This window comes from Acomys russatus, chromosome 15, assembly GCF_903995435.1.
Source record: "Acomys russatus chromosome 15, mAcoRus1.1, whole genome shotgun sequence".
Taxonomy (NCBI): domain Eukaryota; kingdom Metazoa; phylum Chordata; class Mammalia; order Rodentia; family Muridae; genus Acomys; species Acomys russatus.
In genome coordinates this window covers 49,383,382-49,406,489 of record NC_067151.1, presented here as the reverse complement: position 1 = coordinate 49,406,489, position 23,108 = coordinate 49,383,382, and the positions used below count along the sequence as shown (strand labels likewise).

The 23,108-nt window shown below is 39.3% G+C and overlaps 1 protein-coding gene across 1 annotated transcript in view; it reads left to right on the top strand.

The window, feature by feature from the left end:
• The window catches only part of Wdr49 (WD repeat domain 49), a 170,123-nt gene that overhangs the window by 82,426 nt on the left and 64,589 nt on the right, over window positions 1–23,108 (top strand). Inside the window, exon 8 of the mRNA XM_051157307.1 lies at window positions 10,699–10,863. Coding sequence (XP_051013264.1) covers window positions 10,699–10,863 — 165 coding nt within the window. The remainder of the gene's footprint in view (window positions 1–10,698; window positions 10,864–23,108) is intronic.

Sequence of the window (23,108 nt, the reverse complement as noted above, 5' to 3'; positions counted from 1 at the left end):
AAAGAAGTTTCCTGTGGTCAAAATAAATCACATCAATGTATTGCCAATATTTATCCTTGGGTTTTATTATTGACAAAAATAGCTAGCTAAAAATAAATTCCCTAGTGTCCTACAGTTAAATTACTTTCCTTATCTGCCAATCTACATTAACTGTACTCTTCTCTTACTAAACATGAAACCCTTTTACCTTTTATGTGCATTGTTATTCTAGCACTCCCGTGTTGCCCTAGATGAACAGATTCGAGTTAAAGCAGGTTGTGCGTTTGTGACATGGTCTGTTTCAATGTACTGCTTTCTTGCTGATGGCACCGGAAGGCAGATTGCCATATAATGGAATAAGACTGCCCCTCTGCTGTTGTCACAGTTGATTTAGATTTTATGCAACATTGATAATGGATCAGAGAAATGTGAGGAAAACTGATGACTTGTGTGCTCAACCAGGTGAGCAGCAGAAGGGAGGTACAAAGCGGCAGAAGGAGAGCATTATTGATTCCAGAACAAATAGTCACATAGCTGAAAGGGCAGAGTGTCAAGTTTTTCAACAAGGTTTCTGCTCAAGAATATTCACCTTTTAGTACTGAACAGCATAGCATATAATAGCTGCTTAATTTGAATAGGAAACAATCATAAAGTCCTGTATTGAGAATTTTGTAATTTTTATTTCTTTAAAAAACACAGAAATAGACTGTCATTTCATTCTATTGACAGTGCCCTTTGCCTTAAGAAGCTTTTCAGTTTCAAGAGTTCCCATTTATTAATTACTGACATTAGAGCCTGAGCTGTTGGTGATTTATTCAGGAAGTTGCCTCCTGCATCAATGAGTTCAAGGCTCTTCCCCACTTTCTCTTTTAATAAATTTAGTGTATCTACTGCTATGTTGAGTTCTTTGATCCACTTGGACTTAAGTTTTGTGCAGGATGATAAATACGAACCTGTTTGAAGTTTTCTATATGTAGACATCCATTTAGACCAACATCATTTGTTGAAGATGCTTTCTTTTTATCCATTGTATGGTTTTGGCTCCTTTGTCAAAAATCAATGTCCATAAGTATATGTGTTTATTTCTGTGTCTTTGATTCAATTCCATTGATCAACGAATCTATTTTTATGCCAGTACCATGCAGTTTTTTTTTACTATTGGAGAAACTTCCAGAATAGTTAAATCAATCCTATACAATATGAAGTTTAGAATTGTTCTTTTAAGGGATAAAAATAATTGTGTAGGTATTTTGATGGGGATTGCATTGCATCAGTACATTGCTTTTGGTAAGATGACCATTTTTACTATGTTAATCCTACATTCCATGAACTTGGGAGCTCTTTCCATCTCCTCATACCTTCTTCAGTTTCTTTCTTCAGAGACTTGAGGTTCTTTTCATACAGGTCTTTGTCTTGCTTGGTTAGAGTTACACCAAGATACTTTATATTATTTGAGGCTATTGTTAAGTGTGTAGTTTCCCTAATTTCTTTCTCAGCCAGTTTATAAAGAGGAGAGCCACTGGTTTACTTTTCAGTTAATCTTGTATCTAGCCATACTATCATACCATCTGCAAGTAGACTTTTTCCTTAACAATTTGTATCCTTTTGATCTCTTTTACTTGTCTTATTGCTTTAGCTAGAACTTCAACTACTATACTGAAGAGATGTGGAGAGAGAGGGCAATCACTCTTGTCCCTGATTTTAGTGGAATTACTTTGAGTATATCTCCATTTAATTTCATATTGGCTATTGACTTGCTATATATAGCCTTTATTATGTAAACTCTACAGATTGGGAAAAGGTCTTCACTAATACTACATCTGACAAAGGGTATATATATTTCAATTAAAGATGAGTTTGGTAGTGTTCCTTCTGTTTCTATTTTCTGGAAATGCAAGAATGTCTCTCTTTGCTTTTATTTTGCAAACATAGGCAAAAAGATGGGAGCTGAAAGGAAAGAAAGAAAGATTTAGGAACACATAGGGAGGATAAAACAAAAGCTAGATGATTGAACCTACTCTTTAGCTCAAGGCCTTAATTGTTACTTATAATGAAGGTTATATCTAAGTCATTGTCATAGAATTTAGTATACTGATTAAAAATATAACCATATCAAATACCTGGCAGATTTTAACACAAGAATATATATCCTAACTCTCACAGATAGATATGATTCTATCGATATATGTGGTAAATTAGTTGAATAAGGTCTTTAAAAGCCTCTGAGACACACAGAATATGGCATTTAAAGTTCTCTTACAATCCTAAATTTCTTCAACAACTAGACAAGTTAACTCCTGACAATACCCAGCCAAACTCAAAGAAGATCATGCACTTCAAAGAACTTCCTTATGGAGAAGGCTTCAAAGGTGGCAAACCAACCATGGGGCAAAATGTCCTCGTTCTTGCCACAAACAGAATCTGCCTAAAAATGGGCAACTTTGATGCAGGCAGAGTCGATGGCCACACTCTGCCAAATCAGGGTAAGCAAGTCCTCAATAGTTCCTGCCCTGCGAACAAGCATGACAGAGATATTAGGTCACAAAGCTGAAGAAGAGGCTCCAATGTTATAAAGTGTGTTGGGTGACTGATCAGGTAGTAAAATGTCTTAAGTCAATTTGTACAATTTGGAAGCTGCTAACCCACACTGCTGGTTCACTGAGGAATTTAAGTTTTATTCCTTCTTAAGTCTCTGAGGGGCATTGAAGACAAGATAGTATAGTTTTACAACCAAGCGTAGTTGATTAGGGGACAAGATCATCTTAGATTAGGTTAAAGAAGTTAAGCTATTAGAGTTGAAATAGGATAGATATTGAATTTCATTCATAAATTTAGACCCAACAAGACACTTACTTCAAATGAGACAAATGCAGATGGCCAAGTCACTATGAATGTAACATGTATAGAACTCATTATTCTCATGATTGTCACATGGTTCCCCCTGCTGTATGTAGTTTGTTTTATACATGTGTAATGAAATAAAAGTATTAATAAAAAATGTTAGAAACTAAAAAAAAAAAAAAGAAAGAAAAGAAAAGGAAATGAAGAATGATTGTGCCTTAAATAAATTAGCATTGTCTAAATAGGGGGGAAAAAGGATGTGGTACAAAGCTACACAGAGACTTCTCGATGGAAGAATCTTGACTGACTGAGAAGTACTTAGAGAAATGTTCAACATTCTTCATCATCAGGGAACTGCAAATCAAAATGACCGAGATTCCATCTTATACCTGCCAGAATGGCTAATATCAAACACTCAAGTGACAGCACATGCTGTCAAGGATGTGGAGAAAAAGTGGGAGTGCAAACTTGTACAAACTACTTTGGCAATCAATCTGGAGCTTTCTCAGAAAATTTGAAATAGCTTTATTGCAAGGCTATTCTACTCCTGGGTATATACCCGAAAGATGTTCCACTATACAACAAGGACATTTGTTCAGTTATGTTCATAGCAACTTTATTCATAATAGCCAGAATCAGGAAAGAAAAGTAGATGTCCCTTGACCAAAGAATTGACAAATTGTATTACATTGCATTTACACAATGGAATACTACTCAGCTGTAAAAATAAAAGAAATCATGAAAATTGCAGGCAAATGGATGGAACTAGAAAGTAGCATCCTGAGTGAAGTAGGCCAGACTCAGAAAGACACACATTGTATGTACTCACTTATAAGTAGGTTTTAGCCATATAGTACAGTGTAAACATACTACACTGCCCAGATCCAAAGAAGATAAAAAACAAGGAGCACCCTTGGGGGAAACGCATACACCTCACTCAGAAGAGGAAATAGAACAGAAAGTAATAGTGGTGGAAGAGAGGAAACAAAGGAGAAGAGGGAATACAGAGAAAAATAAGGGTGGAGATCAGACCTCCGGGAGCTGCGACAGGAAGAAAAGAGAAAACTGTGGGAGGGTGCATCTCTGCAGCAAGCTGGAGACCTACATCATGGTAGGCTGTTGGGAGGATATGCAGGGGACTCTAGCTGAGACTTCTAGTAGCAGGGCAATGGAGACTGAAGAGGAAACCCTCTAACTAGACCAGACTCCTGGTTGGGGGAGGGAATACCATCCTCCCACAAGAACTTCAACCCAAAATTTAACCTGCCTCCAAGATGTGCTGGGATAAAGATTGAACAAATAGAGTCAAGACTGATGGAATGTCCAACCAATGCCTGGCCCAGCCCAAGACCCACCCCAGGGAAGAGAGCCAACCTCTGACACTGTTAATGATACTCTGTTATGTTTTCAGACAAGAATCTAGCATAGCTGTCCTCTGAGAGGCTCCACCCAGAAACACTTCAAAACAGAGGCAAAGACTCACAGCCAAATATTGGACAAAACATAGGGAGTATTGTTGTAAAGGTGGGGGGAAGGAGGGAAAGACATGGAGGAGACAGGAGTTCTACAAGAAGATCAACAGAGCCATCTAACCAGGGCCCACAGTGGCTTGTGGAGATTGAAGCACCACGTGCTCGTGAAAGAACCACGAACGAACTGGACCTAGGCCCCCTACACAGATGTAGCCTGTGGACAGTTCAGGCTTCATGTGGGTTCTCTAGTAAGAGGGGTGGGGGCTGTCTCTGTCATAGATTCTGTTCCTTTCCTTTTGATCACTTCTCCCTGGTGGAACTGCCTTGACAGACCACAAGGGAAGAGGGTATGCTCACTCCTGATGCGACTTGGTGAACTGTGGTCGGTAGGTGGGTGAGGGGTTCCCTTTTTCTGAGAAATAGGAGAGGGAGAATGGTTGAAGAGGGAGAAAGGGTGAGACTGGGAGGAGAGGAGGGAGGGACCTATGATCAGAACGCAAAGTGAATAAATAAATTGATTAATTTTTAGAAAACACAGACATATGATAGGAATATGCTTTTGTTTTAATTTCAGGTGTGGAGATACAGGGCACCACTATGATTTGCCTCCTGCTCCAGCAGGAGCATGGTCTTGCCACATGCTGACAGTTTCTGCAATTGTGTGACATTTGGAATTCTAGGAACTTTTCAGAGGATATATACATATTAGGGTCTCTGAGGTGATGTTGCTGTTGTTGGTTGGATGCTGTTGGTTGCAGTTTGTCAAGTAGTCATGTGCAAAGAAACCAGAAGAGGATATTAGATATCCTATGACGAAGATCAAACTTGTCCCAAAGAATTCAACATGCCTCATCAGCAGGAAGCCGTCTAATGCTTCCTTTCCATTCTAAGCCCTCTTTCTTGCCTATTTAGGGTTATGGGGTTAAAAGGGTGGAGAAGGGAAGAAGAGAGAAAAAAGAACCCACAAAGTAGCAAATGTTGGCTACAAAGTCCTTCACAAATGCTAGCATTTTCTGGAAACATCACTATTCCATATTTTTCTTGTGCCTTGAAAAAGTTCGGTTTCTTTATAGAATATAGAATCTAAATTCCTTAGAGTTTATGTAATATTGTCTTTGGGACATATGTGGCTATTATACAAAGTACTTTAAAACAGATGGGTTTACATGACCAAGAACTGAATAAGACTTAGCCTGTCAATAATTCATTATGGTTGGAACTGACAATCATGAAAACTCACCCCTGCTGAAGAGATTTACTTAATAGTTGCTGATGGAGGGTGAGTCATATTCTTCAGCAATGTAGAGACTGGTAAGTTGCCATCATTGCTCAATTAAATAATCCCCCTCCAATGCTTATACAGGCAACTCAAATTAAATATAGCCCATGTCACACAAAGATGTGCATTCATGACTCTTCTTTTCCCCTCCCCCCACCTCTTTACCACACACACACACACACACACACACACACACACACACACACGTAAGACATGACAGGAGGAAGAAGGAGTTTGTTTGGAGTGGAAAGGGGCTAAGAGAGGATAACAGAGTAAGAAAGTGAATATGATCAAATCACTTTATATATGTATAAAATCGTGAAAAACAAAATGAATAACAATTATGTAAGATAAATATTTGACATAATTTGAAATTTCAATGTACGTTGATACTTAGTTTCTCAAATTATAATCATCCTCATTCATTGTTATAGTAGCAGAAAGTTATATACTATTTTTCCTAAACATGAAACATGAATGAACCACCATTATAGACCAGACAAATAAAGCTTAGAAGAATAACATGGATAACTTTAATAGGTTATTTGCACTAATGCCAAAAGTTATAATTAGCTATTTACAAATGTTAGCTTCTTTAAGCCTTTTAGAAAGGTTTGGGGTAGTTGTAATTAGCTCTGCATCACAGATGGGTAAAGTGATAACTATAGAGGTTAATTAATATGATTGACCTCAAGTCCAACTTTAGACAATTAACTGGTGAATCAGTCAAACCTGAACACTTTTGCTGAAGAATCTGGGTCATCAAACAAAATCAAGTGAAAATAGTGATATGCTTGGGGTGAAAAAGGAGTATGTCACATATGTGACCACTTCCCCTTGGATGGGGAGACCTGGTGGCACTCAGAGGAAGGATAGCAGGCTACCAAGAAGAGACTTGATACCCTATGAGCATATACAGGGGGAGGAAGTCCCCCTCAGTCACAATCATAGGGGAGGTGAGTAAGGGGAAAATGGGGGGGAGACAAGGGATGGGATAACCATTGAGATGTAATGAGAGTAAATTAATAAAAAAAATTTTTAAAAAAGGATACAAGTCATTCAGCTTTGAAGTTTCTTCCTACTTTAATGATACTATTTTTTGTCACCTAAGGAATTGTTTAACCAGAATTATAATTTCAGAGAAGAGAACAAGGTTTAAAAGTGATGTTGTCCAGATTCTTTTCTGTTCCTCCTGAAATACGAGCTTTATCAACTACTTATTACTTCACTCAAGCTCTGCTTTCTTTCCTGCCTTGGAAATGACTTGATTAGCTGAGATGCTCTTACATGGAGGATTCGGATAAGCTCCATGTGGTCTTCTTGCAGCCCTGCTTGCTTTGTTATCTGCTCCGTTAGAGGTTCCTTTACAAATAAAAGCCTTAGTAGCAGTCTTCTCTCTTTTTTAAATAATAATGACTTTTCTCTCATTTTCCTCATGATTTTGCTTTGGTAAGTTAATACATGTATATAATTGATACACTCCAACCACTCTTAGCCCCACCCACTTTATACTCCTGTCGTCCACTCTTCTGCCGGTACAGTCCCCTAATTACATTCATGTCTTTTTGGTTTGTTTTGTGATTCACTCATTTTAACCAGGATTGTCAGTGTTGCCACAGGGTTGGAACTTTCCACTGGATCACATGGTTGTGTGCACAACTGAAGACAAGGACTCCTCCTCTTCCAGAATGTATCAATTGCCAATAGTTTATTAGGGAGAGGTTGGGCCCCATGTGACCCCTTGTTCCATTCATAATTGCCTACTGATAGACCCAGTCTTGTGGATGTCCTATCCAGATAGTCACAAACGCTGTGAGGTCATGTTAGCAGTTACTATGCCCTAGCTGTATGTCAACTCAACACAAGCTAGAATCACCTGAAAGAAGGAAATTTAAAATGAAAATAAAATGCCTCCAGAAGATCAGACTATAGTCAAACCTTTGGGCATTATCTTTTTTTTTTTTTTTTTTTTTGCCACCGTGCGGACACTCAACTTTATTCACTTTATCTATATATTTAACATTTCTAAAGTATTTACTTCTTGCTTTGACCAAAAAAAAAAAAAAAAAAAAAAAAAAAAAAAGATAATGCCCAAAGGTTTGACTATAGTCAAACCTTTTTGCCACCGTGCGGACACTCAACTTTATTCACTTTATCTATATATTTAACATTTCTAAAGTATTTACTTCTTGCTTTGACCAAAAAAAAAAAAAAAAAAAAAAAAAAAAAAAAAAAAAAGAAAAATATAGGAGCACTGACTCCTCTTTAGGAGAAAAGGGTTATATGTACAGCTGTGGAGAGTTATGGTTCCTCCTTTACATACAAAGAAAATATTAATAAAAAATGCTTCGTTGATCAAAAAGGGCTAAGAGCTGCGAGCATTTGTTCACACTGTACAACAGACCCAAGAAACCTGTATCATAACCTCTTGGCACCTGTCACTAGGAACTGCACAATTTTCAATTATGCCAACCTTGCCCCACCTGAACCTCCAGAGCATGTGGAGAAGACCGTCACCCTGCTGCATGACTTGCTGCTGGAAGAATGAGCAGTGCTCTGTGGCCTAGGCCACCTTCAGCTGACAGTGCTAGGGAAGGCTTCCTTGGGGGCATTTTCTTAGTTGGTGATGGATATCAGGTGATGTGGTGGTTTGAATGAGAATGGCCTTCATAGGCTGACATGTTTGAATGCTTAGCCTCTGCTTATAGGAGCTTTTTGGGAATGACTAGAAGCTCTTTCTTGGAGCTGGGGGCATGGGGGTGGGCTTTGAGGTTTAAGACGTCCATAGTCTAGAATTCTCTCTCTCTCCCTCTGTCTCCCTTCCTCCCTCCCTATCTCCTCTCCCTCCCTTCTCTGTCTCTGCCTCTGCCCCTCTCTCTCTCTCTCTCTCTCTCTCTCTCTCTCTCTCTCTCCCTGTTGACATTCAGAATGTAAAGCCCACAGTTACCGCTTTATCGCCATGCTTATCTATTTCCTGTGATGATGAAACCTCAAAGCCGAGTGACTTGTATCTTTGAAAAAATGAGATATAATACTTTATCATCCCAAGTATATGACTACTTGCCTGGATTCTCTCTGTGATGTACCTACATTCAGTAAGGTGAAGGGATCTCTTTCCTCCCCATGTTACTTTTGCAATAGAAACCCAAGACATCTACCTTTTTGTCCTTTCACGTACTGTGAACTTGGCCTTCATTGAATTTCTTATTGCTTCTCAGTAAGAAGTTCTTTTTTAAGCAATTTTTAAACATCATGAGGTTCTATAATTGAGTAAAGATGGACCACATGATACCACTGTCACTATGAATGGCACAACTAGTTACAAAATCTGGGAAACAAGAACAAACTGACAAGAATCATTGGTAAAAATCATGGTCCTAATAGTGTTTTTCAAGTTTAGAAATGATCACTAGGATAATTAATGCAATGGGATGCCATATCTAAAGTTTTATTTTCTATTCCTTTAAAAAATTATAATATATTGTGATTTATTCAGATTACATCTCGATTGTTATCCCTTACTTGTGTTGCTTGCATCTTCCCATCCCCACTCACCCTCAGTCTTCTGCTCTATCCCCGCCCCAGACATCTGAGTGAAGGGGACCTGCTCCCCCACCATATGACCACAGCCTATCCGGTCTCATCCAGATAGCCTGTATGTCCTTTCTCTGTGTGCCACCAGGCCTCCCCACCAAAGGGAAGTGATCAATGAGGGGGCACCAGAGCTCATGTCAGAGGCAGTCTCTACTTCCCACACAACCATGGAGAATGAGCTGTCCATTGGCTAGATTTGAACATGGGGTCTAGGTTTACTGTATGCATTGCCCTTGGTTGATGCAACAGTTTGTGCAGGCCGTTCTGGGTCCAGATCTGCCAGCTTTGATGGTCTCCTTGCAGAGTTCCTGAACCTTCTGGGTCCTTCTATCTCCCCATTCTTCCATACCACTCTGCTCATTAGAACTCAGGTCCTCACGATTGTGTGGTAGGCATTTTACAGACTGAACCATCTCTCTAGACCTTATCTAGAGAGTTTAATACACAGATTTAGTCCTAGAAAGCAGGAGTTAATCAATAAAGTCCTCTTGTCACAGTCTAGTTCAGCAAATACCTGTCGAATGAAGGAATGAACTTATGACTGCCATCAATGCCATTCTTCTTCATGTACATTAGATGTCCTCAACACATATGAACTGTTCTCAATAAGTTTACATGTACAGAATGGCACTTAACATGTAAATAGAAAGGGAAATACTTTGTTTTCTCAAAATCAAGATATTGCCATAGATAAATTATTATCTACATATTTATGTGCTTATTATTTTTTTTTATTAATTAGATCTCTAGAGTCTCACTGCTAGAATAGTTTTAAACAAGAAATGTGAGAGAGGTAAGAAGCAGTTGACTTGCTGCCATCAAACCCTCAATTTCTCATTTTTTATCATAATTAGTCTTCTTCCTCCTAGTATTTGTTTTGTTGCTTTCCTCTTGAAGTGTATATGTGTATTCATATTTAACCTGTCCTTTTTGCTTTTAGTGACACACTAATAATTTAAAAGCACATACATAAGCACACATGTACACACACACACACACACACACACACACTACGCTGAGCAAAGAGAAAGAAAAATACAAATGGCATTAAAAAAAATCAATAGTTCCAGTAACTTGTTGAAGTTCACTATTCCCCATAGTAGTAGAAAGAAGTATTTCTTTCTTTAATGCTATATGGAAGCAGAGCACAAATAAAAAGTTTCATTTTTGTTTAGTAAATAGTGTCACAGTACTATCACTATAAGGTCTGCCTTTCTTAAATAAATGTGAAAGACTGATATGTTTATTGGCATTGTGGTATTGTCAAGAGGGTCTCTAGACACTCAGCTGAATAGTGGGTAAAGGAAACAGATTCATGCCTGCATTGATAAAGAGGATCACGACTTCATTCCTTGAGCTATGACCTAGAAACTGAAATGTTAACAGCATAACAAGGAAAACACGTTACAAGAATGCCATTAACTGTTGGAGAATCTCAGCAGTGAAAGTGCACAGTCTAGGCATTTTTATTGAAGTGAAAGTGGCTAATTCAGAAACTATATTTAATTTCTCCACTACATTATTTTTCCCTAGGTAATCAGCTCTGATGCGGGGTCTACTGTGTCCTTCTGGATGATAGAAACTGGACAAAAAATCAAGCAGTTTACCGGTTGCCATGGCAAAGCAGAGATCAGCACCATGGCTCTGGATGCAAATATGACAAGGCTTTTGACTGGCAGCACAGATGGGACTGTAAAGGTATGGACAAAATGAAATGTTTTCTACCCAGGAGGCTGTAAGAGTGTAGAGAGAGGCACAGCTAAAACATTGCTTGTTTTTGCCCTCTGGCCTTGCAAGAAGAAAGACAAGACCAGACAAGAGCTAAATAAACCAGCCAATGATGAAGTTGTTAGAATGATGAATAAATGATATTTCTGAATAAATTATTCGTAAGAAGACACAGCTAGTTGTGCTAATTTCAGAAAGCCTTTTCTAGTGCATGATTACTTTGGAGGATAAGAGGCCTGAATAATTTTCACATCCTTCAGCTAACATCTCCTGTTCTCTTTTTTCTCCCTACAATAATGAATTGAGACATAAGACAACATAATAAAGGGTTTTAAATGGCAGTAATATTTTTTTTCAAAAAAGAATACTTAAAAAATTAAAAAAAAGAATACTTAAAAGTAAACATATGTAATAACTTGAATTTTTGTTCTATGAAGGTAGTGAGAGGGTATAATAAAATTATAATCGTAATCATATTTCTTTTTCATCTTAAACTAATAGTACCTTATTTCTTTTAGTTCTTTATTTTATAACTGCCATTTATTTCTTCGGGGAGGAGGGAGATACTTTGCATTGTGATCATATTTTCATGTAAAGCTAGATAGTAGACAGATCCACTAGAAATTATAACTCCCAGTGACTCTTCTCAGCACCTCTCCATCGAGAGAATTGTAGTTTATATTAACTGGAGATGGCTTGTGAAATCATGAGGCAACAGAAATTCGCTTCTTGAATAAACTTTACATGACTCTCAAACCTTTCATAGCAGGGACTGAGAGATGCTAGAATCCCTCACATGGTAGATCAAAAATGGACCACTAGCATGGGGTGCATAATGCTTCCAGTTAAGGCAGAGAGGAGTCATGGAAAGCTTCTAGGATATGTAGAGACACTATCCAAAGTTAGCCTCAAAAGTCCAGTCAAAGCCCCAGCTGATAATCACCAGCATGTGAAGAGAACTGGGATTGGTATGCATGAAAGTCTCTGGATATCAGTAGAACATGGCTATGCAAGGCTATGTCTAATAATACATGAACTGGAGACTTTGGTATAGGAAAAACGTCTGTACACAAGTGGTCTGGTACAGTGTGGACTGCACTCCTAACAGATGAGATGAAATAAAAGAGCACCAGCTGAAAATAGAGTATTAGACATGCAAAAGGAATCAGCCAGTGCCTCATTGCCTGGTCTTGGAGTGTGAAAGTGAGGCAAAAACAAAGCAAGGGATAAAGAGCCATCTACCTATTATGTAGAAGGTGCTGGTCACAGAGTCTAGGGTAAGGCAGACCTTGTAGATATTGCAAAAATGACCCATGATAAATACTCCATAGACTGAGCAGTGGATAGATCTTTTCAGTATTTCTTCATGAGAATTATTTTAGTTGAGCAGAGTAAGAGCCATGTTTAGAGGAAAGCAACTCTGGATTCTCTGCAGAAGCCTGTGCATTGCAGAGGTCACTATTTATTTCATTGTCTAGTGGCTATGGAGATGGCCCAGCAGTTGAGAATTCTTTATGATTTTTTTTTTCAGAAAACCTTAGTTCTGTTTCCAGTACTCACACTGGACAGTTCACAACGGTTGGAAGTCCAGTTCTAGGGGATCTTCTGGACTTCATAGGTATCCACACCCATGTGCACATATATTCTCAAAGACACACATGCACATGAATTCATATGAAAATAAACCTTGAAATATATTTAGCAGCATAATTATTGAATTTTAAAGTGAATTTTTAATAACAGCCACACAACATAATCTCACGTTTGGCAACCTCTGTATTAGATACAGAAATAAAGGTTGAACTTCTTTGAGCATATTTTGTGAGGAAATAAAAATGAATGACAGTTTTCAGCCCTATTTATAATTTACCACCTTAAATCAGAAGCTGTGTGATCAAAGAATTAACATTATGTTCCATTTATCATGGTTTTGAAGGATCTGAAAGCTAACTAATCTTTGAATTAATGTCTATACAGAATCCCTATACCCAGTTGTTCCTCTGAGGACAACAGTGTTGCTGGTTGCTAGTTCATTTTTGGAGCCTAGGAGAGCTATTTGTTATTAGATAACAAATACATGGTGGTCTGCAGTTTCATCGTTCTTTCCTGGATATTAGTTTCTATGACTATTCTACATAGGTAGTGGTGCTTATTAAATTCTACAACATCTTTACTTTGTGCTAGGTACTGTTACAACACACACACACACACACTATAAAGTCAAATCCATATTTTACAATCGAGGGTACTACAGTTCAGAGTGTTGGAGCATCTTTTACCAATGGTAGTCAAACAAACGTTCTGTAACTGTTAGAGTTTTAGGCGGGTGTAGAAAAATGCAGATAACTCATTTCTTTTTGTGTACATAGAAGGTTGTGCTGAGTATGAAACAAGGACCATGCACATTATAAGCATTGGGCTTTCACTACTGGGTGGTGCCTGCCGCATGGCTTATTTCCTGGTGGCTGTATCATATGATCCAACCTAAGTCTCTTGTTAATAAGAAACAGTTTGGTTAAAAAGTGTGGGATTATAAACAATGCTACAGGATATGCCTGAAAATAGGCTGTTTCACAAGAAGGAGTTTATCTGTGAGATCCATTTTCAGATGCTGAACTATGAAGTCAAAGAGTGTATTGATTTTAATTTTGATACACAGTGTGGACTTGACCTCTGCGTGATATTTGTCAAAAATGCTTCATCTTAGGGCTTCATTCTAATTACCACTGACCTGGTGATTCACTTTGGGCAAGTGTTTCTGTTAGCCCTGTCAGTATCCCACTGCTTGAGTAAATAGTGTTGAACCACTGCTAGATACTCTTTAAAAATGGGCATGGCAACCTATGTCCACAGGAAGTTTCATCAGTAAAAGAAAGAAGACCCAGCATGTGCTGAGTGTTCTGCAGGACCTGAATTAGATTCCATCAGCTGTCCTTGAAAAGTGAGATTTCTTTATCATAGGGGAAGAAAATAGCCAGAATTTCTAAAGATTCTATAATATGCAATACAACAGTACACTGGTGATCACTCAAAAAAAAATTGGACATATTCCCCCCAGTGCAACAATCATGTGGTAGATTTTCCAGCAGGTAGCAACTGGGTGTTATCTGCACGTTCAGTTCCTAAGTTATCTGCACAGCAATTAGGTTAGGGTTTGCCTACTGAGAGCTCAGACCCAGTTGACTGCGGTATAGTTGGGATGACAGCTGTAAGGATAGATTGTGACCTCTGCCTCTAATCCACATGTTTTAAATTAAAGTTCTTTATGATCCCCTCATTGTGTTACACCAGTTTGCAAAAGTAGCTCACAGAACTCAAAAAGCAGGTCATTATATACCTACTTATTTAAAAATGTTTCAGATGATACAGATAAACTTCCAGTTGGGAAAGCCTGAAAGAAGGGATGTGGGCAGGGGCATGTGACTCTCCTTCTTTTCCTCCAGGTTAGAACTTATGTAATCCTGACTCTTTGGTTTTATTATTAATCCTTCATGTCTTGGGCATGACTAGTGGTACCTCTACTTACAGGAATGCAACTAAGTTTTCAGTTTCTCTTCCACAGAGTTTGGAAGAGCCTCAGCCCTCTAATGTCTTGATTTTTTTGTAACCAACCTTAAATATGCATAGAGGTTTCTAGGCACCAATCATTCATTAATGTGTCACTATTGTTCATTCTAGATATTTGAAGAATTTTAGTGTCACATGAGTAATCTATCTATCTATCTATCTATCTATCTATCTATCTATCTATCTTAATTTGTTTGATGAGATTTAATGAGTTATAACATAAAATACTAGAATAAATTTTAGTACAGAATGTATTTGTCTTTTAGTTTTAGGGTTTAGTTCAGGGACTCTCAACCTGTGGGTATCAACCCCTTGGAGGGAGTGTGAAACAACTCATTGACATTGGAAAACACAGATACTTACCCTACAACTCATAATGGTAGCAAAATTACAGTTATGAAGTAGGAACAGAAATAATTTTATGGTTGAGGGTCACAACAACACAAGGAACTGTATTAAGTGGTCACAACACTAGGAAGGTTGATAAGCACTGGTTCAGTTCATTATGGCAGGTAAGGTGTGGCAAGAAATGGACAAGGCAGCTGGTCACATCTCCAATCCAGAGACAAAGAGGGAGGGGTGTAGCATATCTTGTTTTTTTGTTTTTGTTTTTGTTTTTGTTTTTGTTTTTAAACTCAGTCTAATACCGTGATGTATAGAATGGTGTCACCACATTAAGGTTGGTTCTTTCCTCCTCAGTTAAACTTTCCAAAAAAATCTTAACAGACATGCCTAGAAGTTGGTCTTTTAGGTAACTTTAAATTCTATCAATTTAACAAGATTAATCAGCAGAAGACTATTCCTTGTAATCTTAATACCCATACACATCCTTTTTTTTGTGTAGTGCTGGGGATAAAATGTAGGATGCTGTGTGTGCTAAGCAAGCCTCTACTTAGCTTCCTCCCACTCCAAAAATCATTCTTTTATAATCCTCAGTGGCTCATGGACACTTTGTAATAAAAAATAATGCATTCAGTTTATCTATAAGCATTTACATGATTCAAAAGCCGAATTTCCAAAGTCTCTTATAAAGCTGGTGAGCAACTCACTTTTATTTGCAACTCAAGACAATCTATTAATTGTGAGCTCTGTACACACACACATACACACACACACACACACACACACACACACACACACACACACACACACATACACATAAAATATAATGCATGCTCAGGGGAGCACACCTGTAATCCCAGCACTTGCAGAGGCAGAAGCTGGTAGATCTCTGAGTTCAGTGCCATCCTGGTCTACAAAGCAAGTCCAGCAAAGCAAGGGTTACACAGAGAAACCCTGTCTTGAAAAACCAAAATATGACATATACATACACACACACACACACACACACACACACACACACACACACACACACACACAAAAGAAGGAAATGAAAGTAGATCAAAGTTGATTAGGCCAAAGCAAGACTGAAACCCGTTCAACATGCCAAACACAAAATTCAAGAACTCTATCTGGTGGTCATGATGGAATCATGTGGACCTCAGCATCTGTGGTTAGCTCTGTCCATCTAGTTTTGCAGCCTCCATCATACATCGCTCTCTTTTGGTAAGTTCCACTCTGTGCAGACACTTGTCTTCAGCAAATATTACTTGTCTCTAGTGCCTTCAATGTCCTGAGCACTAGAATGCAACTTAGGTTTCATCCTTACAGCTTCACACCGTGATCTCTCAAAGCCCTTCCAATGGGCATCTGCCTCTACTGCATATTGCTGGGCTTCAGTTGCTTTCTAAAAATTTTATGCAAACTTAAATAATTGACCCCAAAAATTTGTGTATCTGTCAACCCTAGAGCATTTGCATGTTACTACCAAGGTTCCCTGCCATCTTGAGATGTAGGTTGGCCCCTGCTATGACAAGTATAGTAGCTTCTGTGTGACTTGATGGCCAAATATCTGAATACATATCTGAAGGGAGTTGTTTTTGAATAAGAAATAATTTTGTTAGTATTTTCAGTCCAGGCTCTTTTTTTCTAACTTATTTACTTACTTATTTATATATTTATTTTAATTTATTCAGATTACATCCCAATTGTTAGCCCCTCACTTCTGTCTTCCAGTTCCCACCCTCCGTCCCTCTTTTGCCCTGTTTCCTTCCCCTAGACCTCTGACAGAAGGGGACCACTTCCCCCACCATATGACCACAGCCTATATCAGGTCTCATTCTGTGTGCCTCTGCAACACCCCACCTGCCCCACAAGTGGAAGGGGAAGTGATCAAATTGAAGGCACCAGAGCTCATGTTAGAGGCAATCCTTACTCTCCCCGCAAATGTGGAGAATGAGATATCCATTGGATAGATCTGAATGGGGGGTCTAGGTTTACTGTATGCATTGTCCTTGGTTTACAGCAGTTTTGCAGCGCCCCACCCCAGCCCCCGCCTCCAGATCTGCCAACCTTGATGGTTTCCTTGTGGGGCTCCTTAACCTCTGAATCCTTCCCTTACTCCTCCCCCATTCTTCCATACCAATCTCACCTGGAGTCCCAGCACCTGTCCTGAGCCCCCATAGAGTGGTATAGTGGGTCTTAAGATAACACTATTCCCAGTTTTCTGAGAAAGAACCAGATTGATTTCCAAAGTGGTGTTCAAGTTTGCACTCCCACCAGCAATGGAGGAATGTTCTCATTTCTCCACATGTGCTGTCCCTTGAGTTTTTGATCTTAGCCGTTCTGATGGGTGTAAGATGGAATCGCAGAGTTTTTGATTTGCATTTCCCAGATGACTAAGGAAGTTGAACATTTTTTAAGTGTTTCTCAGCCATTTGATGTTCTTCTGTTGAGAATTCTAATTAGCTCTGAACCCCATTTCTTAATTGGATTATTTGGTTTGCTGGTGTTTAATTTCTTTAGTTCTTTATATATTTTGGTTATTAGCCCTTTGTCAGATGTGGGGTTGGTGAAGAACTTCTCCAGGTCTGTAGGCTGTCATTTTGTTCTGTTGACAGTATCCTTTGCCTTACAGAAGCTTTTCAGTTTCATGAGGTCCCATTTATTAATTGGTGATCTTAGAGCCTGAGCTGTTGGTGTTCTGTTCTGGAAATTGTCTCCTGTGCCAATGAGTTCCAGGTTCTTCCCCACTTTCTCTCCTATTATATTCAATGTGTCTGATTTTATGTTGAGCTCTTTGATCTACTTGCACTTGAGTTTTGTGCAGGATGATAAATATGGATCTACTTGCATTTTTCTACATGTAGACATCCAGTTAGACCAGCACCATTTGTTGAAGATGCTATCTTTTTTCCTATTGTATGGATTTGGCTTCTTTGTCAAAAATGACTCTCCTATTACAAGTGAATTTGAATTTTTCATACTTCGTGTTATTCTAGTATGCAGATTATTAAAACATTTTGACCATTATATTGTATTTTATTCTTGTTTCATTTGAAAAATTTGTTCTATTCTCGTATATTACATCTGAACTGTAGTTTCTCCTTCCTCCCCTTCCACCAGTCTCTTCCCCACACTTCCACCTTCTCTCAGAAAGGAGCAGGCTTCCCAGGGACATCAAGTAAACTCAGGATAAAGAACTACAATAAGACCAGGCACATATCCTCACATCAAGGCTGGGAGAAGCAACCCAAAAGGAGGGAAATGGTCCCGAGGGTAGGCTAAGGAGTCAGAGACAGCAAACACTCTCACTTTTAGAAACCCCACAGGAACACCAAGCTACACAACCATAACACATACGCAGAGGACCTGGGTCAAATCCCAACAGGTTTCCTAATCTCTGCAATTCCTCATGAGTCCTGGTCATTAATTCTGTGGTATGTGTTCTTTTGGTGTCCTTGACTCCTCCTGAGTCCTCCAATCCTTCCTCCCCCACCCCACAGGACTCCCTGACCTCCACCTAATGTTTCTTCTGGGAGACTCTGCATCTGCCCCCTTCACTTTCTGGATGAAGTCTCTCTGGTGACAATTATGCTAGGCTCTGCTTCCAGAACACTCTGCAGGCAGGACTAAGACTAGATCAACTGTTTTGTTGCTGGTTTAGTTTTCAGATTACTCTATTTGAGGCCTAGTCCACTTACAGAAGATGATCAGTTCAAGAACCTTGTTCCCTATTTTTAGGAGTCTTTGCTAGAGTCACTCATAGATTCCATGGAGTTCTCACTGCATTAGCACTCTACCTCATCCTGGATATGCTCCCCACCCCCATTTCATTCATCTCTTCCAGTATGTTTTCCCTCCATCCCACCTCCCCTGATCCCTCCATTCCCATCCCCACATGCCCACAGTCTACTCACAAAATCTATTACCTCAGGGTAATGCCTTTCATTATGGGTGAGATGCGTTTCTTGGATGCAGAAGAATGTTGGATCTTGTTTATGTACCCATTCAGTTAGTCTGTGTCTTTTTATTGGAGAATTGAGGCCATTGATGTTGAGAGATATTAATGACCAGTGACTGTTAAGAGTCTTAATTTTGATGTTGTTTCCAGTCGAGCGTTTGTGTAGTTGTGTTTTTGCCATGGGATAGTTATCTATTTCCTGGGTAGTTTTGGTTGTAGCTTGACCCTTTGGGATGGAGTTTTCCCTCTAGTACCTTCTGTAATGCTGGATTTGTGAATAGGTACTGTTTGAATTTGTTTTTGTCACGGAATATTTTGTTTTCTCCATCAATGGTTATTGATAGTTTGGCTGGGTAAAGTAGTCTGGCCTGGCATCTGTGTTCTCTTAGGGTTTGCAGGATCTCTGTCCAGGCCCTTCTGGCTTTTATGGTCTCTGCTGAGAAGTCGGGTGTAATTCTGATAGGTTTACCATTAAATGTTATTTGGCCCTTTTCCCTTGCAGCTTTTAATATTTTTTCTTTGTTCTGCATGTTTTGTGTTTTGATTATTATGTGGCGGGCAGTTTTTCTTTTCTGGTCAATTCTATTTGGTGTTCTGTAGGCCTCTTGTATGTTTATAGGCATCTCTTTCTTTATATTGGGGAAATTTTCTTCTATGATTTTGTTGAGAATAGTTTCTGGGCCCTGGAGTCTGATGTTTTCTCTTTCTTCAATGCCTATTATCCTCAAATTTCTTCTTTTCATGGTGTCCTTAATTTCTTGGATGTTTTGTGTCAGGAGTTTTCCAGACTTGGCATTTTCTTTAATGGTTGATTCAATATCTGTGATTGTATCTTCTAGACCTGAGATTCATTCTTCCATCTCTTGGATTCTCTTAGAAAAGCTCACCTACGTGTTCCTCGCCTTCTTCTCTGACGTCTCATGTTCTTGTTTTTCTTCTGTCTGTGTGTTTATCACTGCCTCCATTTTCATTTTCACATCTTGAACTGATTTTTTGATTTCTTTCATCTGATTTTTTGTATATTCCTGAGTTTCTTCCATTGCCTCTTTATAGGTCTTCAGAGCTTGAACCGTTTTAGTTATTTCTTTCATCTGGTTGTTTGCATTTTCCTGCAATTTTTCCAGTTCCACTCTATGTGCTTCTTTTATGTCTCTCACCTGTTTGTCTGCGTCTTCCTGCATTTGATTACGAATTTTATTTGTTTCCTCCATTATCATCCTCATTACTAAGGATTTGAGGTCATTTTCTTGTATTTCCGTTGTATTTGAGTTCTCTGGGTTGTTTTCTTTGGGATAGCTGGAAACTGGAGACGCCATGTTGTTTTGGGGTTTTTTGCATATGCTTTTTCGTTGTCCTTTAGACATCTTGCCGTCTTTGTTTTTGTTGGGCAGCTTCCAGAGTTGAATGGAGGGTGTCTGACGATAGATTCACTTGTTTTCTCACGATTTCCCTAGGCTGCGAGCTCAAAGCTTCACTGGTGTGGATGTTACGAGGTTAGCCCTGTTGTTCTGGTCTCTCACGGCCAGTGATCCTTAGTCCCCCTCTGCTGTGGATCCTGCAATCGTTCTGGGTCTCTGAATGAGCGTTGGGTCAGGCCAAGGTATCCACAGCCTTCTGTGTTCCCTGCCATGTCCAGCCAGGAGCACTGGGACCGAACCACGGGCTGAACTCAGCTAGATTCTCAGGGCCTGAACCGTCTGCCAAGCTCAGCTAGGGATTTTGGGCCCAAAATGCACACACGGTCCAGCCAGAATTTTTGGGCAGGGACTACGCACCAAGCTCCTTTAGGGCCTTTTGGCCCAAAGTGCATGCTGTGGTCAGTTATTGACTCAGGCCCCGAACTGTCCGTCAAGCTCAGCCAGGAATTCTGGATTCAAACTGCACACTGTGTCCAACCAGAGTCTTAGAGCCAGTGGAACTGAGCACTCCACCCAGCCTACATCACAGCAGGAGAACTGCGGCTGCACTGAGTTAGTGCCATTGTTGGAACCAAGGGCTCCACCCAGACTGCGTCACCGCAGGGGAGCTGCCGCTGAGCTGAGGTGGTCCCTAGGGTGGAAGTGAGCGCTCTGCCCAGCCTGCGCCACAGCAGGGGAGCTATGGATGTGCTGAGTTAGTGCCTCGGGCAGAATTGCTTGCTGGGCTGATCCAGAACCCGGGACACTGGGGCTGAACTTTCTGACAAGTCCAGTCTGGGTCCCAAGGCACCATGTGATCCAAATCCTGTCCAGAGTCCCCTCTCCTGTAGCAACTCCCACCGGCCACCACACCAATCGCCTCCACCGGAAGGCTATGAGCTGCAAACCTCAGCCACTGCTGCTGGTGCCGCTGGTGCCGCTGGTGCCGCTGGTGCCGCTGGTGCAGCTGCCTCTGCCACTGCTGCTATGATCCGAGAAAATCTGTGCTCCTCCCCACCCTGGTCATTCCGAACCGTGGTGCACTCCCGCTGCCATGGTGTGGGGACCTCGGTGTTCCTGGCTCAGAAATCTGTGAAATTCCCTGAATTGTTCACTGGAGCCTCCAAACACGGTCCACACTGCTCGCTGCCATCTTGGATCCCTAATTGTTGTTCCTAGAATCTGAGCTGTTGATGTTCTGGTTAGAAAGTTGTCTCTTGTGACAACGAGTTAAAAGCTATTCTCTACTTTGTCTTCCAGCATATTCAATGTGTCTGGTTTTATGTTGAGATCTTCAATCCACTTGGATTTGAGTTCTGAATAGGGTGATAAGTATGGATATATTACCTTTATCTACATGCAGATATCTAGTTACAAATCAACATTTGTTGAAGAGGTTTTCTTTTTTCCATTGTAAGGTTTCTGCTTCTTTGTCAAAAAACAAGTGTCCATAGGCATGTGGATTTATTTCTAGGTCTTCATTTTGATTCTGTTGATCAATCTGTCTGTTTTTATGTTAATATCATGCAGTTTCTTTTACTATAGCTCTGTAGTATAGGTTGAAATCAGGAATCGTGATATCTCCAGAAGTTCTTTTATTGTACAGGTTTGTTTTAGTGTTTTTGTTTTTCTGTATAAATATGAAGTTGAAAATTATTTTTTTAATGTCTGTAAAAAATTGTGTTGGAATTGTGATGGAGATTTCACTGAATCCATAGCTTTTGGTAAGATGGTCATTTTTACTATGTTAATCCTACCAATCCATGAGCCAGGGAGATCTTTCCATATTGTGATATATTCTTTAATTTTTTTCTTTAAAGACTTGAAGTTTTTGTCGTACAAGTCTTTCACTTGTTTGGTTAGAGTTACCCCAAAATAACATATTATTTGTGGCTATTGTGTGAAGGGTGTTATTTCTCTGATTTCTTTTTCATCCCACTTGTCATTTGTCTAGAGGAGGGTTACTGATTTCTTTTTAGTTAATCTTATATTTAGCCATTTTGCTGAAGGTGTTTATCAGCTATAGGAGTTCCTTGGCAGAACTTCTGTGGTTATTTCTGTATGATATTGTATCGTCTACGAATAGTGAAACTTTGACTTCTTCCTTTCCAACTTGTATCTCTTTGACCTACTCTAGTTGTCTTGCTCTGGCTAGCTCTTCAAGAAGAAATACAGAGTGAGCAGCCTTGTTGTTGTTGTTTTTTTTAATGAAATTACTTTGAGTTTCTCTCCCCTTAATTTGATTTTGACTATAGGCTTGTTATAAACGGCCTGAATTATATATTTAAGTATGTCCATATCCAGTCTGTATCTCTGATAGCTCCAAAACTTTTATCATGAAGGGGTGTTGGATTTTGTTAAAGGCTTTTTTAAGCATCTAATGAGAGAGGATCATGTGGTTTTTCTTTTAGTTTGTGTATATAGGGCATTATATTGAGCAGTTTTTTTTTTATGTTGAACCATCCCTAAATCATTTGGATGAAACTTACTTAATTATGGTGGTTAACCTTTAGAGACTTTCTTGGATTTGGTTTGCAAGTATTTTGTTGAATATTTTTGCATCAATATGAGTAAAATTGGTGAGCAGTTCTCCTTATTTGTTAAATATTTGTGTGGTTTGGGTATCAGGGTGACTGTGGGCTGCATAAAGTAAATTTAGCAATGTTCTTTCTTTTCCTATTTTGTGGAATAATTTGAGAAATGTTAGCATTAGCTCTTCTTTGAAAATCTTGTAGAATTATGCACAAATCCCTCCAGGCTCTGGGCTTTGTTGTTGTTGTTGCTGGTGGTGGTGGTTGGGTGGTAGGTTGGTTGGGACACTTTTAATATTTTTAATGAATGCTTCTATTCCTTTATGGGATATAGGTATATTTCTTTATTTCTTCTTTGATCTAATGGTGATTTAGTATAGAGTTGATCAGTTTCCAGGAGTTTGTAGGCTTTCTGTA